This window comes from Diuraphis noxia, unplaced genomic scaffold (genome assembly GCF_037042655.1).
Source record: "Diuraphis noxia isolate RWA-SAM2 unplaced genomic scaffold, SU_Dnox_SAM2 contig0001, whole genome shotgun sequence".
NCBI classification, from domain to species: domain Eukaryota; kingdom Metazoa; phylum Arthropoda; class Insecta; order Hemiptera; family Aphididae; genus Diuraphis; species Diuraphis noxia.
In genome coordinates this window covers 60193076-60209392 of record NW_028301711.1, presented here as the reverse complement: position 1 = coordinate 60209392, position 16317 = coordinate 60193076, and the positions used below count along the sequence as shown (strand labels likewise).

The 16317-nt window shown below is 28.5% G+C and overlaps 2 protein-coding genes and 2 pseudogenes across 5 annotated transcripts in view; 2 read left to right on the top strand and 2 right to left on the bottom strand.

Moving 5' to 3' along the window:
• The window catches only part of LOC149061078 (uncharacterized), a 288522-nt pseudogene that overhangs the window by 204695 nt on the left and 67510 nt on the right, over positions 1-16317 (top strand). The gene's annotated exons all lie outside the window — the stretch shown is intronic.
• Positions 3416-14347, top strand: LOC149061080 (uncharacterized). 3 transcript variants are annotated; one of them, XM_089218609.1, is made up of 3 exons: positions 3416-3876; positions 4030-4166; positions 4684-5669. In XM_089218609.1, exons 1-3 carry the CDS (start codon positions 3727-3729, stop codon positions 4715-4717), a joined length of 321 nt encoding a protein of 106 aa, XP_089074735.1. In that variant the 5' UTR covers positions 3416-3726; the 3' UTR covers positions 4718-5669. The 3 variants fall into 3 exon arrangements, with proteins under 3 accessions (XP_089074735.1, XP_089074824.1, XP_089074773.1); XM_089218698.1 differs by lacking the exon at positions 4684-5669 and adding an exon at positions 14205-14347 and having other exon boundaries at positions 3419-3876; XM_089218647.1 differs by lacking the exon at positions 4684-5669 and adding an exon at positions 4237-4369 and having other exon boundaries at positions 3604-3876.
• LOC107164389 (uncharacterized) lies at positions 5680-7650 on the bottom strand. Its single transcript, XM_089215081.1, has 5 exons — positions 7621-7650; positions 7475-7554; positions 7297-7385; positions 6454-6795; positions 5680-5897 (listed from the first exon to the last, which is right to left on the bottom strand). Exons 1-5 carry the CDS (start codon positions 7648-7650, stop codon positions 5680-5682), a joined length of 759 nt encoding a protein of 252 aa, XP_089071207.1.
• LOC149061079 (uncharacterized) lies at positions 13233-14903 on the bottom strand (annotated as a pseudogene).

Sequence of the window (16317 nt, the reverse complement as noted above, 5' to 3'; positions counted from 1 at the left end):
AATTTTCAAATCTTAGAATTAAAAAGAAAAATTTTTATGAATTTCTATCTATGATAATTTGAACATTGTCGTAATTTTTACGTATTTATTCAAAATTTGAACTTTAAATGCTTATAAATAAAATTGTGACTATATATTCCTTTTATTTTGCAACTGCAATTGTAAAATTATGTTAGGAGCCTTGTATTAAATTTTAAAATCTTAGAATTAAAAAGAAAAACTTTTATGAATTTCTATCTAAGATAATTTGAACATTGCCGTAATTTTTACGTATATTTTTACGTATTTAGTCAAAATTTGAACTTAAAATGCTTATAAAAAAAATACGTGCCTATGTATTTTTAATATTTTTGAACTGCTATTGTTAAAATGTGTTAGAAGCCTTGTATTAAATTTTCAAGCTTTTCTACCGAACAAATAATTTTTTATCGATATTTATAGAAAAAAAAACTAAAAAAGTTGAAAAATTAAAATGTCAGTTAACAGCTCAAAACAAATCTAAATATTTTGAAAATTTTATCAAATATATAAAATGCCTATATAAACATTCAGTGAATATTTCAAGTATCTGCGGTCATTTGTTTTATAGTTACACCAAAATAAGGAAATCGCTAAAAGTGAAAATCCAATGTTGTAAAAATTTAAATTTCAAATGCTCATACAAATTTAATTTGAATTTTTATTTGTGATAAAGATTGAAAAACTTGTAAGGAATCTTGTATTAAATTTTGAAATCTTAGATTTAAAAAGAAAATTTTTTATGAATTTCTAGCTTAAAATAATTTGTGAATTTTCGTGATTTTTACATATTTTGTCAAAATTCAAAATTTGAATGCTTATAAAAAAAATTGTGACTATGAATTTCTTTTATTTTTCAACTGCTATTGTAACAATATGTTAAGAGCCTTGTTTTAAATTTTCAAGCTTTTCTGCCTAACAAATAAATTTTTATCGATATTAATTTAAAAAAAACTAATAATGATCGAAAATTTCAAATGCCTATAAATAGTTCAACTTAAATCGAACTTTTTTGAAAATTGCATGGTGGATAGAATATACTTATATAAACATTCGTTTTAAAGTTACATCAAAAACCAAAATCGATTTTGTCGAAAAATGTGTGCGTAAATTTTCCCGTTTTTCCCTTAATTTTTAGTTTGTTTTTTTTCGATTATTTAGAAAAGTATTTTCTGATCGAACGAGGTACTGAAATCAAAAATCGAAGCATTTTTACTGCCCCAAAACGTGATGACAGACATAAAAAAAAACACATCATGGTAAAATCAATACATTCATCGCTCCGCTCAGAATCTAAAAATCGGTTATAAGACTTAAATTTCGTAAAATAAATATTAGAAAATAAACTTTTTTGGTTATAATTTAGAAATAAATTGATATTGAAAAATTAAATAATATTCGTGTTGATTATTTCTAGTTTCTGTTGGTACCTTATAACGTATAATAATTGACCGTGCATTGAAAAAATGGTTCGTAAAAGTTAGAGATAAAGATGCTCGCGTGTCAGGTCCTTTGCTTCGCCCAAAAGCTGAAGAATTCGCAGAAAAAATGGTGAAGGTTAACTTCAAAGTGAAAGAGAGGTGGTTCCATAGATGGAAAAAAAGAGAAAATATTAATATTAGAACAAAATAAAAAACAAACTAAATTTACAAATTTTTTTGAAAAATAATTTTTCAAAATAAATAATAAATAGGTACATTATACATACATCCTTGATAATTTGTATAATATTTACCTATTATAATGTTTTTTTTTTTTTTTTTTTTATCATGATTATTAAATTTATTCAATAATAAGTATGTAATATGTAAGATGTGTTAAAGTATTAAAATTAAAGCAAAATATGTAGTAAAATAAAATTTATAAATACGTAATTAATTTTTTTTCCACTTCGCCTGTAAGATTCATTCGGTTATAAGAGTCACTTCACAATTGGTGCTGGTCCCAAAGTGAGTCTTATAAACGGCGTCTACTCTAATTGAAATTTATATTTGGTTGTTTCGAGATGATATTTAGACGAATTGATATGTTATACACTTATTCCTCGTAATCATTATTCATTATGATGTTTTTATAATGTTTGATTGTACTCTAATAGGTACAGATCAAGAACAAAAATTTGAAGAAGCCACACATTTTTTACAATACATAAACACTATAGTCTTTAATCTTATTTTAGAATTTTTTCCCCGACTAAATAATCTTAATGTAATTAATAAATTAAACACAACACATAATTACGATTTACAAAATTACAATGTTGGAGTCACAGTCCACAGATATCATATTATCATAATCAGACGCGAGCTGGCTTGGATGCTACAGCATCCTATAGTGATCGCCGTGCAGGACACGTTGAGCACAATTACAATTAATTATTTAAACGACGTATCACGTCTTCGTCAGTCTTGAGATGTTGTGTTGAGAAAGATAGGTAAAATAATTGTACACTGGTTCGTATTATTATAGAATAAAAACAATTTATTGTCAATTACAAAAAAAAAATATACAATAAAGCAAACTGTCGTAAACTTATTACCAAGCCTTCTAGCAGTGTTGACTATCTTTTAAAACATAGTAAGTGCTCTACCCTCTACCCGTAGGCCGCATTTATGAGGATCCTATCATTTATCAATGGCATGACATTATAATATTCTAATTTTACTCCCTAATATTGCTGGATTGCATTAATATGCGTAAAGGGAAAAACTACTTGTTGTTTTCACCTTTGATTTACCCATTTCCTGCTGTGTAGGCTTTTAAACATTTTACATATTCTATGTCTCATTACCTCATTATGAATTATACTACGTGTGTAATTTAGTATTCTACATTGTATTTATAAATTTACATTCTAGCATTATTATTATTATAACATTATTGGGTTTACTATAATCCCTTACCATAAAATATATTTCAATATTTTATCTAATTTGTTTATGATCTAATATTGCACAATTTTGTTTGAATGTTTGTTGTAACTTGGTACCTATTAACCCGTTTTAAATATTTTCAATATTTTATTAAAACAAAATAAAATATTATAATATTTTATAAATAATCTATATGTTTTAAATTAGCCCAAAACATTTTTGTTATTTGCCCTTTAAATTATGTAGCGTCCCGTGCCCTTTTTTACCAGCCCATGACTGTATTACATCACGATATTATCATATTATACATATCTGTGGACAGTGATTGGAATATAGTAATATTAGGATCTATAGAATCATAAAAAAAACAATTGAATAAATAATATGCATTTGAGGCCTAACTCTTATAGCGTTTTCGATTTGACGCACTTTTTGCACTCAGTGCGCACTGAGTGCAAAAACGTATTCGATTTGACCAAAATTCTGTGAACTGGTGGAGTGTTTTGTATTCGATTTGATTGCAGTGCAACACTCGTGTGCACTCAGTGCGCACTTTCTGCACCGCCGATTTTGTGAGTGTTTTTATTACTATGAACTTAACTTCTCTATTGAGGGGTCAAAATATTTTTTTTTTTTCCCCCGGTAATTTGTTTTAAAATTGTTATCATTATTTGATTATTTTTGTTTTAATTATTATTATTTACGACAAGTTTATTAATTAAAATTAATTTAAGTTATTAATTAATTAAATTCTATTAATTAGCTAATTACATAAATTATAAATACATAATATTATGGATAGTATACAAATAATTATTATTTAATAATAACATTGATGGAATCGGGTATTCTATCATCCTCTTCATCTTCGGACTCATCTTATGACGAAGAACTATATTCAGTGATTTGTAATGGAATACATAATGTAAAGTCCAAAGTTAAGGACTTTGTGGTAAATGTTGTACATAGTTTTACCGATGACGAGGTATGTTTAACAATTCATAATTTAATAAGTATAAAATAGAGATTCTTAATATAATTTTTTATTAATTACCTATTCACATTTGTTGTACACACTTGTATATACATTTTCCATTACATATATGACTAAACATTAATAAATTACCTATTTTTACAGTTTTTAAGAAATTTCAGACTATCCCGAACTACTGTGAATAGAATTGTCACAGATTTTATGAGCAGTGATTACTATCCAAAATATACAGCTGGAAAGCCCACAATATCAGCTGAAGCACATATACTGATGTTTCTATGGTAAGTTAGCATTACCATTATAAGTCAACAATAATAATACTATGACCTTAAATGTTGAACGTGCACACAGGATATACTCGCAATTTTTATAAATTTAAAACTGTAATAAAATATCCTCAAAAATATAAATACATCAAACAAGTTATAATGTTATATAGACAAGTTCAATTACAAAAACTTAATGCTGGTAAATTGTAGACGTGGACTTTATATATTATAGTCAATAAGATTTTTTTACCAACAAAATTGTTACAGACTTTTAAAAATAAATAAATAAATTTATAAAATCAATATAGACCCGTATAATTTTTTTTAATAGGTGGATTTAATCATGAATATATTCAAAAACTTAGTGGGGCTTAAATAAAACTAAATTGAGCCTATGAGTTACAACAATAACTAATAAGGAAGTTAGATAAGTATATGTATTAAAAAGAGACAAGTATTTAAATAATATAGTTAACCTGGGTTCCTGATGTTATTATAATCTATTGTATACTATAAGTACTTATTTTAGGTTTGCAGGCAGCAAAACAGTAATAAAAGAATAGTGGCACAAGTATTCAATTGCAGTGAATCTTCTTTTTTTGTAGTGTTCAATAGGGTAATTGAATTCCTACTGAATATTTTGCCTAGTATAATTAAAATGCCTACTTCAGATTATGGCAAAATACAATGTGCCTACGAGTTTCAGCAAGTAATACTTAAATAAAACTCACTATATAATAAAAACTTAAAAAAAAAAATAAGATTGCTTAGAAATTAATTTGAAACTTTTTCTTTTAAATGTTAGATTGCAGGTATACCTGATAGATTGCAGGTATACCTGATATCCTTGGTGCTATAGATGGTTCATATATAAGCATTAGAAAACCAAAGCACAAAATTCGGTCCACATATGTTAACCGACATCATGACTGCTCTTTAACTTTGCAAGGTATTTGCAATGCAAAGAAAAAATTTGTTGATATTTTTACTGGAACGCCCGGTAAAATGCATGATGCCCGCATACTTCAACACTCTTTTATATATAAAGACGCATATTTACAACAAGTATGTGGATCAAAGTACCACATTTTAGGTGATGCAGCTTATCCGTTAGAAGAAAATATTATAACTCCTTTCAAGGATTATGGAAATCTTACAAACAATGAGAAATTATTCAATAAAAATCATACCAAGACAAGAGTTGTAATTGAGAATACTTTTGGCTTATTAAAAGGACGTTTCCGCCAATTGTTAAAATTAGATTTTTCATTAGCTGAAAAAGATTCAAATTTTATACTAGCTTGTTGTGTGCTACATAATTTGTGTACAGATGATGATGATCTCGTTCCTGAGCAACCACCTGTTGAAGTAGAAGAATTACCAGAAAATGTAACTCTTAACATTCACCCAGGAACTCTCCAATCTCGAGAAAAAGGATTTCAAAAACGAAAAATATTATGTTCTTTGTAGACTTTGATAATTTTAATTTTTAGAAATATATTAATACATTTTTTATGACAGAAATCTATTTGTTATCCAAAATTTTTTTAAGAATATCCATTTTTTCTTCATGACGTTTTTGACGTTCCAGTTCTCTCTTTTGTCTGCCTTCTTCTTTTTCTTTATGCATGGTAATCAGCAGATCATTCAGAGATGTCTTGGCCTTCTTTGTAGCTTGTGGCTCAACATCTTTAGTTATCTTATCATCTTTTAAAATTCTTTTCAGTCCAGAACTAGATGTTCCTAATAATGTAAAATGTAATGTGTTTATTAAACAAGGTTACACAGCAAAACTTGTTTTAGTGTGAGAAATGAATGTATTGAATAATAAATTAATTTAGAATTGTGCAATAGCTCAAATTAGTTAGATTAATTACACAAAATGAAAAATACACAGTCATCAGTGTCCGGGATGGGCTGTTGGATTCAGTGATCATGTACCTAAATATTGCATACAAAAATATGTACAATACCATACCTACGTCTATACCTAAATATATATTTTTATATTATATAATAATGATGGAGGTTTGACTTTTTACTTTTAAAAGTTTACTTAAATATTATTATTCTTATATAGCTTATGGTTTTATCATTAAAGTGGAAACTATAATACAAATATAATTTTGGGTTTTGTAATTTCGTTTCTGTGTAATTAAAGATATAATAGATTATTAATAGTAAAATAAATTACTTAATAGCAGTAACATCATCATGTGTTAATAGCACATGCTGTCATGCTGATATATAGAAACCATATTCACTCAAAATTGTAATTTGTTGCTAAAATAATACTAACCTACACAAACAGATGGTTCAATAGAATCATCCAATGCTGTTATCTTACTAAATTCTTCATCAACGCTACTGAACTTGGGAGACGATCCAGAAGTATTGTTGTTTTTCATATATGCTTTGTTTCTTTTTAAAACAGTTTTATATCTATTTTCAATTTGAGCTTCTGTAAATACACAACCTATTTGTTCTACCATATCTTGTTTAATTCTTATCCACATTGCCTTTTTGTTTCGGAATTTTTTCATAGGGCCTATTTGTTCCATATACTTATGGAAACAGTTTAACATAAATGATGTATTTCCATCTGTCCAAAAGGTAGTATTTGTGGGACTTTTATTGTCAACTGTTAACACAATATTAGTGTATTAAAATCACACATATGATTCTGTGAAACAGCTGCTACTTAAGTATTAAAACATAAAATTATGAAAGTATAAATATTAAAAAAATAAATGATTTTTGCATTTAAATAAAAACATAGGTACAAAACTGTAGTGTATTTGTGTCTCTATTAAAATACAATTTTTATTTGTATATTGGAAGATATTAATACAGTAATTCAGACACATTTTGAGTTAAATTTGTAAACAAATTTTATTAACATTTGTACTTTTAAAAGTATAAATATAAATATCAAATCTACCGTTTGTTAATATTATTTATCGACTACAATCTACAAGATGATAACTTATAGTATAGTAAACACTATTACAATGTAATATTTAAACAATCAATTTAGGACACTGCTTTCTAGAACTACATTAATTAATTATTAAAAGAAGCATGCAAAATTGAATGAATAGCCACAGAAGAAACATATATAAATTATACATATTTAGTTAACCTGACAATGAAACTGAATTTTGTGTAAACAACTTTTCATTTTCTATTTTATTCATAAACAGTTTATCACTTTCTATGATTTCGTCTGACCTATTAAGTATTATGTATAGATGCAAGCACATATTGGAAGAAACATATTTTAAGTAATTAATATTATTAAGATTATAATATGATATTACCTTTGAATATTTATATATTCCTCTTGGTTGCATGTATGAATTGAAGTGTTGGAATACACATCAAAACATTTATTACAAATCTGCAGTATGAATAAAAATACTATTGATAATTAAATTAAAAACCAATTTTTAAAGTAGGTACTCACGTCAAATGTTTCAGTATCGGAATCAGACATTTTACATTTTTAAACTTCTAGGTACGAGGTGCGACTATGCCACTATGGAAAATTTATTAAGTAAAGACAAACGGAAACGACAATTATTATCACGTACAATTATTATAATTAATTTTTTAATGAGAAATAAAATAATCGAATGTGTGTGACATAATACGTCCTACCTACAACTTTGTTTCGAACAAATTGGCAGTAAAATATTATTTATCATGGTTAAAAATGGTTATGACATGTATTTCATCCATGATGATTTATCCATCCTTGATTAAACATGTAATCATATCTTTTCGTATTTGATTTGAATGAATGAGTGCATAGTGTACCGTGCACTAGTGTAGTGTCAGTTCAATTTCAGTGCACACTTTTATTGTCAAATCGAAAACGCTATTAGTTTCAAGCCTCCCTAGATCCGTCTCTGGGCTAGATAGAGAAACACTCAGTGCTCTAAAATCTTCTTAAGGCAGATAACAACTCGGAAATTCAGTAAATGTTTTTATTTCCTAGGCAACAAGGTATCTTGTGGGAGACTTGACTTTAGTCTGCGGTTTTTGGTTCTTTTTCCAATTTCGAAGTGAAAGGTTTCTTCTATTGTGTTTAGTTTCGAATGAAATTTCTTAAGTAATTCTTTGATTCATGTGGTTAGGTATGGTATTCTAGTGTCGTTGTGGAATTGTGTGTTTTGCAAATCTAGGACATTTGACAACCAATAATAGGGCAATTGACACCAAGTATTAAATATATAAATACTTTATTATACAGCGTATAATCTTATAATATAATAATATAATTTAAGTTTATTCTAATAAAATTAAAAGATATTTAAATTTAATGTTTGATTATATACGATACATCTTTTAAAAACTTATAATTTCAATGTTTGTTTTGTATTGAGAAGTTTTACATACATGTTTAAGAGTTTCTTCATTTGATTAAACATAATCGGTGTCAATTATCCGTGTACTAAAAATCTCGAGTGCAAAAAGTGCGATATCGACAAAACCGTGGAGTGTCAATTTACTGTCCGACCACCGTATTTCTTATGTAGTATAGGGCTTTAGAGCTATTCTCAGAAATTAGTTTTGTATCCTTTGTAATTTTGTAATTTTTGTTTGAGATGCGGCTGCCCACATTGGGCATAGGTACATATATTATTAATGGTCTTATTATTTATGTGTATATTAAAACTTAGAAATGACTAATGAGTATTTAATCTGAAGTATAGAGCTGTAATTTATTATCCAATTTCACCAAATGTTTATTTTTATGATTTTCAAAATATTTCGTAGACTACAAAATGTTATCACGATAGCATCTAAAAAAGCACTGAACAAACTAATAATCATAGAAAATATTAAAGATGTATTAGAAAAAATAAATTTGTCATATGCTGGAATAATTACTAGGGTAACTAGTCGTTCCTTGGATATCCCAAATCAAAATTAATTCAGAAATGAGTACTCTCCATAAGAACAACACATATCCTCACATGTATAGACAATACATTTTGCAGATTAGAGATAGGTATAAAGATTATACTGAAATATACACAGATGGTTCCAAATCAGATGAAGGAGTTGGTGCAGTTGTGATATGCCAAGATACAGTAATTATGGTAAGATTACCCAACGATTGTTCCATTTATACCGCCGAAGACCAAGCTATAATCCAAGCCCTCAATTTTATTAAAAATAAAAACATATAAAAAAGCCATAATTTTCAGTGACTATCACAGTACTCTTATGAGTATCCATCTCCTTTAAACCAAACGAGATTGCAAGGACAATACAAAACCAAATATATATGGCTAGTCTGGTCCGGTCCGGTAATGTGTAGGCAGTGTCGTGTACATTTTAATCTTTAGGTTATTGGATAGGGCCTTCGATTTCAGGACTTTCAAGTCCATAATATCCTTTATTTGATTGTTGTATTCCTGATGAAACCTCTGTTTTGACGTCATTGTCCTTCATTATAATCGACCTTAGATACTTAAATTGTAACACTCTTTTGAACTTGTGTTCTTCAATTTTGATATATTGTTCTTGTCCGCCATTTCTATTTCTTCGGCTAGCCACTAAGTACTCTGTTTTATCCTCATTGGCCCAATTTTTTTACCGTATTTATTTGTTTACTTCCTAATCGTTTTATAATATCTAGATCTTCACCAAGAAGAGCTATATCATCCGCATATGCTAGCAATCCAATGTGATCTGTCCTAATATAGCTCCCTCTAAATGCTCATCTCACGTATTACTCTTTTCAGTACTAAATTAAACACTACTGCCGACAAAGCATTCCCTTTTCGAAGTCCTGTTGTTACTCTCGCAGGCTGTAACCAAGTTTTGTTTGTAGTACACCCCCTTATATTCCAACCATGAATGTGAAAAATATTGTAATTTGAGTTAATTTGGTAATTGAGTAACTAAATTACCAGGAATTTACAAATTATCTGTAATATACATTTATGCACAGAAATACATAAAAATATTTATTTTTTTAAAACACATTTAAAAATTTTTTTTTAATGACACTGAAATAAATAATTAACTTTTTGAAAATATAACCTAACCCTATGTATATTAATAAATTTAAATAAATTGGTCATTAATATATACGAAAGAACAGCTATCATTAAATCATAATCTGTTTTTAAATTGTATAAATGGTGTTTGAAAAACAACCAAGGTTCATAACACTCACAAGGGTATACACAGTTGAATGTGAAGAATGCTTTAAAATATGAATCAAATCTCTTAATAATGGATAGCTAAAATTTCATAGTTGGTTGTCTACATGAATATAAGTTTCCTCAATAGAAAATATATCCTTTCCCACAACTAACATATATGATTGTATTTAACTGCCAACACGCTGATATTTATCTTGTCTTAGTACTATATTATCATTCTTTAACTGAGACATGTTCTACCCAAAAAATATAAATATATAAACTGAAAATTGGAATATAATATTTCTGACTATCTGATACCTTCACAGTAGAAACTGGTCTTAAACAAGGTGATGCACTATCCCCGCTACTGTTTAACTTAGCACTTGAAAAGGTGGTAAGAATGATGCAAAATGCAGAAAGTGGGGTAGCAGTCAATAAACATCAAGTGCAGATTTTAGGTTTTACGGATGATCTGAATATCTTTGGTGAATCACTAGAGGATATTTTAAATCTAACGATGGCTCTTGAACAGTAGGGTTACAGATTAATGTGGAAAAAACAAAAATTCTATAACTTCTCGACACCGACCCACCAAAAGACGTATTTGGTAATTTGGTACTTTCGAAAAAGTGGAAGAATTCCAATATTTAGGAGCGCTTCTTAGTACAAAAAATGATTGGTCACGGGAGATAAGTGCAAGGATATCAAAGGCAGAAAGAGCCTCTTTTGCACTATAAAAATTCTTTAAGTATAAAGCGCCTAACCTAAGCTGTCTAAGAAGACAAAATTAAAATTATACACGGAAATAATAAGGGCCACTCTCACTTATGGGTGTGAAGTATGGACAACAACAAGCGTGACGAAAAGAAGACTTAGAACCATCGAAAACAAAATATGGAGAAGGATATGTGGACCAGTTCGCGACGCAAGAACAAATTAGTGGAGTAGAAAGTTCAACTACAGGAAGAACTGGACCTATCACCAGTCACTAGCTACATAAAAGGACAAAGATTACAGTGGTTTGGGCACATAATGAGAAGAAGCGAAGAGGAAACCATTAGAACAGTGATAGAATGGCAACCAGAAGGGAAGAGACCTCGAGGCAGATCAAATAAGAGATGGCTTGACATAATAGAAAAGGATCTTAAAACTGTGGGTGTAAAAGAAATGGAAGGAAATTATACAAGATCGAGAGAAATGGAGGGACATAGTGTGGACGACAAAAACTCTAATAGAGTTATAAACGCCAGTTATGATGATGATGATTTCTAATAAAACTTACAACAATATATGTGATAAAAGCAGTTGCAGACTCTTCTGATGATGATTTCCATCTTTTTTTCATTACTTCTAGGGTCAGAAGATCTTATCAATGTATTAGCTGGTAACAATTATAGGGTACAAGTTGTAATTTCAAAACAATACTAGCTTTGCAGTCTACAAAAACATATTATAATGGATTATAGACAAATTATAAATAAAAACAAAATATTAAATTTACTTGATTGTTGAAAATTATCAACTTGTTTGATAAAATCCTTAACAATTTTATCTTTGACAGACAATCTTCTAGTTTCTAGTAGGTATTAACCAGTTTATCTATAACTAAAATCCACTTTTCATAAAAAGTGTTCCAGTTTTGAAACAACTCTTTTCGCATAGGATATAATGCATTAAAATCTTCGCATATCTTAAAACCAAAAACAACAATTAAACGAGGAAAATATGGACCAATTAGTTTATACTAACATTTAAAAAATTTACAATCAATGAGGATACAGTTGGAATGACTTCACTTCAGCGTGTAAATGATGAACATTTAATAAATAAGCACTGAACAACAACAAAAATATAAACGTAAATACGCCAATCGCAAATCACCAATGTATTAACACAGTATATGAGATGACAAGGACTATTGATAAGGGTATTTCCAGTAGCTAATATTTTTTGCTAATTTATATTGCCCAAAATGTTAGGGCATAGTATCCGATTTCTTACTTTGCCCGTAATATATATTTTTATTTCATTCCGGGCATTGCATCCGAACTAACAATCCTTAGATAATCAAACACCACAAACCCATATAATCCAAAAGATTTTGTTTTAAAAACACCCGAATTAACCAAAACTTCAATTAAAAATTTTGATTAACTTAAAAGCAGAATAATTTTGTTTTTGACATTCTTCGTATGATACATAATTTCGTATGTATTACTTTTGGTTACTTCGATTTTGTAGTTTAATAAGAAAAATACTATTAGCAGGAACAAATTCATCTTCAATTAGAGGCAAAATTAATAAATAGTTTCTTGAAAAGTTTGCCTTAATTTTTTATTCTGGTGTTTGAACACCCAAATACATCCAGTATCTGAAACCTGAATAAGTGATTTGGTTGCAAAGCTCTGCTTATATTAATGATCCTATTAGGCAAATTTCTATACCAAAATTATAATTAAAAGAATTTGCCACCGCGTTCAGAGTGGTCGCTGTCAATTTTTATTTCCATACAAAATCCATACAAAAACTAGACCGGATCCCATTAACCAATTAGCCTCCAGTCCATATTATCCATAGTCATATATAACTAGATCTCGGAGGTTGATGACCTTAATATCATTAAAAAATTACCTGAAAAAAATACAAATTTTGTTTAAAAATTTATTAAAATACATTTTTTTCTTACGCTATTTTACTATAAAATTTTAGATAAATTTATCAAAGCTTACAACTTACCTTCAATTATTGCATTTTAAGTAAATAAACGACGATTATCTGTTAATAAATATTTATATTCGGAAAATCTTATCTCCTCATTTGTGTGGGGGAATGTCAGAAAATAACACGTACCACTGAAAAAAAAATTTTTTTTTAAATACATACATAAAAAAAATTTTAAATATAAATTACACTTTTAATCAAATTTCATCCTTATATTATGTCCTATATTAGATATTAATACATCAACACTTGATACTCCTCTAATAAATTGTTCGCATACATTTTTTTAGCCAAATTTGCATTATATGTCCTTTATGTGGTCGTTTGTAAGTTAATTTTAAATTTCCCAATTTCAATTAATGTTAACTTGGCTTTATTAGCCCCTATAATAGGGGCACGTTTACCTCGTATACCTCGTTTTTCATATTTTTTATTAATTTCTATATCGATGGATTTTTATGCCTAACCAAATCACTAAACCTATTATTCCATCCCACGTTAATGGTTCTACTACTATTTAATAAGGTTCTTTGGTGCACATTCCACGTCGAAGGAGGGATTTGAGGAAGAAGCCAACGAAACCGTATTAGTTAAATAATTTACTAAGTCATCCGGGCCTGAAAGAACAATAGTTTTAACATAGTCTATTCCTCCCTTTACGTGACATAGTGGGAGAAAAGCTAAGCTATCTAACATACCACAAAAATGGTTGAAATCCTTGTCTGTTCGATATTTAGTCCTTAAACCAAGTTTTTGTATACACCTATATGAGTGCTTTGGCATAAATGATAAAAACAGTCCATTATTACTGTTAAGTGACTACAAATAATATTTTTAAGAGCATTAATAACAGATATTTCAAAGTCTAAATGTACTGTAACTAGTGTAACTGGATCAGGGTAATATTTATGTTTATTGCATTCGTCCAACAGTATTCTGAACATTTGTTCATATGTCGATTGAATTTTCTTTGTAACAATAAATAAATTGCAGTTGCATACTCACAATTGTGTTTAACGCAAATAATATATTATACAATTGTAAAAAGTTTTTAGGCATAGGTATGACCAAAAGTTCCATCGATATACCACTATTTTGAATGACTCAATTTATCTAACATGTTGTATTGTACCAAACATGATAATACTCTCATTTGTATTTTCAGATCGGTTGTCATGTAAAAGAAAGCATTGACTATTCCACAAAGACCATTCTCCTAAAATTTAAATGTCATCGTTATAATACTATTACCCAGGGGTGGCCACTAACCTTTATTTTGGGAGCCGCAAATTTATGAAGCTATTTTGAGGTGAGCCACTTTGTTAAGATAGGTAGGTATGTTTATAAAACGAAAATATATTTTTGATTTTATAACAAATAAAGGAACATTCATTTTTTACACTACACAGAGCATAATTGTTCAGGTAGTAAGATAGTAGGTATTAAGAAATGGGATTTTACTTTTGGGTTTTTTATATTATAATATGAATTAATTTTACTCTAAGCTTAGTTTCAACTTTCAAGAGTCACGCGAGACTCACTCGGAAGCTCACTCGGTAGGTACTGAGTTAATTACAATTTAAAATTTGACTTAGTGTAGAACCAGAAACTTTGGCGATTTATTTAATTTTAATTTTAGATTTTACTACTTCGATATCACTTTAATCAGATGCATGGTTATGATCGTGATGAGCAGTTACGACTTTTTTTCATTTAATTTTGATTTTATTATAGCTTGACACTTAAATGAATTACTTTTCACGTATTTCCACAGAATAAATCGATTACATTCTTGTGTTTTGTATACATATAACCTTTTTAAAGCAACTTTTTCATTATTTTTATTCGATTTTGATATTTACATTATTAATCACGGAGCACAAAAAGAATTACATGTAACAACTAACAACGAATTGCATGTATTACAATAACGAAAACGACCGAATACACTGAACACAGACTATAATAATGTAAAAATAGTAAAATATTAATATTAAATATTTTCATTTTTATCGATCGAAAAGCGTTATATTATGTTAATTTTATACCCATTTTTACAGATAAGTAATGATTTTTCGCAGTTACTCATTAGGTACCAGGTACCTATTAGATAAAGTTAAAATATTATTTATATCGTAATTGAACGTAATTGAATACCACCGTAACTTAATTTCTTGGGTCTTAAGAGTACGTAACAGTGACGGTATTTGTTGTCTCCGTCTTACCAGTGCGTAATATAACAAATTTACGCTTAGCAGAACACTTGTAGCTCCTTTAGTTTAAAAATTACAGTGAATCGATCTATTATGAAACTTGATGGTAAGAACATTATCTGTGTTTGTACGTTGGTTTTTTACGATAATTCAATTTTTAAGTGAGTTATGAGCATATAATATACAGTACATTAAAAATGCTCTTAACTCACTTAAAAATTGAATTATCGTAAAAAACCAACGTACAAACACAGATAATGTTCTTACCATCAAGTTTCATAATAGGTCGATTCACTGTAATTTTTAAACTAAATGAGCTACAAGTGTTCAGCTGAGCATAAATTTGCTGTATTACGCACTGGTAAGACGGAGACAACAAATACCACTACTGTTAGGTACGTACTCTTAATGAGAAAAACTTGTGTTGAAAGTATTAATTACTTATTACTTGAATAATTAGTTTCAATAAAAAAATAATTTACAGTAGGTAGGTACAATAATTATTTTTTTTATTTTTTTTATTACCGGGGACATTTTTTCCAGAGACTTTTTTTTCGTTTAGCGTGTGGGGGACACAAGCCTACTCCAAACCTGTCGTTTCCAGTCCATTATATCTTAGTCCATGGTAATTTCCAAGTTTTAAGTTATCGGCATAATAGTCGACAAGAAACTATAAGAAAAAATTGCTAATACTGTAGAAAATTACCTACCACTAATGTCAAAAAATTACTTAAAAAATTATAAAAACCAAAAAATATAAAAAAATTCAAAATAAAAATTAGTGACAGATTCACATGCTAATGAAACATATTTGTGGCCAAGGGAGCATAGTCAAAAAAGTTCTCAAAAAATGCAGAATGCATTAACTTCCGAGCCGGCGAGCCCCTATCAAATTCATAACTATTAGGTAACTTACATGTCTATGATATTACTGATACTACCTTAGTTCATGAGCTATGAATATTTTAATATAAGGATACTAATAATATCTCGAACAAAGATACAATGACGGTAGACAGCAGCTGTTATGTAGCAAGATGGATTTATCACAGATACATAATACAT

Bases quoted from the DNA above. Each gene is read 5' to 3' on its own strand.
- LOC149061080 (XM_089218609.1), top strand. From the start codon at position 3,727: ATGGAATCGGGTATTCTATCATCCTCTTCATCTTCGGACTCATCTTAT. The intron at 3,877-4,029 runs GTATGTTTAACA...CTATTTTTACAG, and splicing joins ATAGTTTTACCGATGACGAG to TTTTTAAGAAATTTCAGACT. The intron at 4,167-4,683 runs GTAAGTTAGCAT...TACTTATTTTAG, and splicing joins CATATACTGATGTTTCTATG to GTTTGCAGGCAGCAAAACAG.
- LOC107164389 (XM_089215081.1), bottom strand. From the start codon at position 7,650: ATGTCTGATTCCGATACTGAAACATTTGAC. The intron at 7,386-7,474 runs GTAATATCATAT...AATACTTAATAG, and splicing joins GAATATATAAATATTCAAAG to GTCAGACGAAATCATAGAAA. The intron at 5,898-6,453 runs GTTAGTATTATT...TTACATTATTAG, and splicing joins TGAACCATCTGTTTGTGTAG to GAACATCTAGTTCTGGACTG.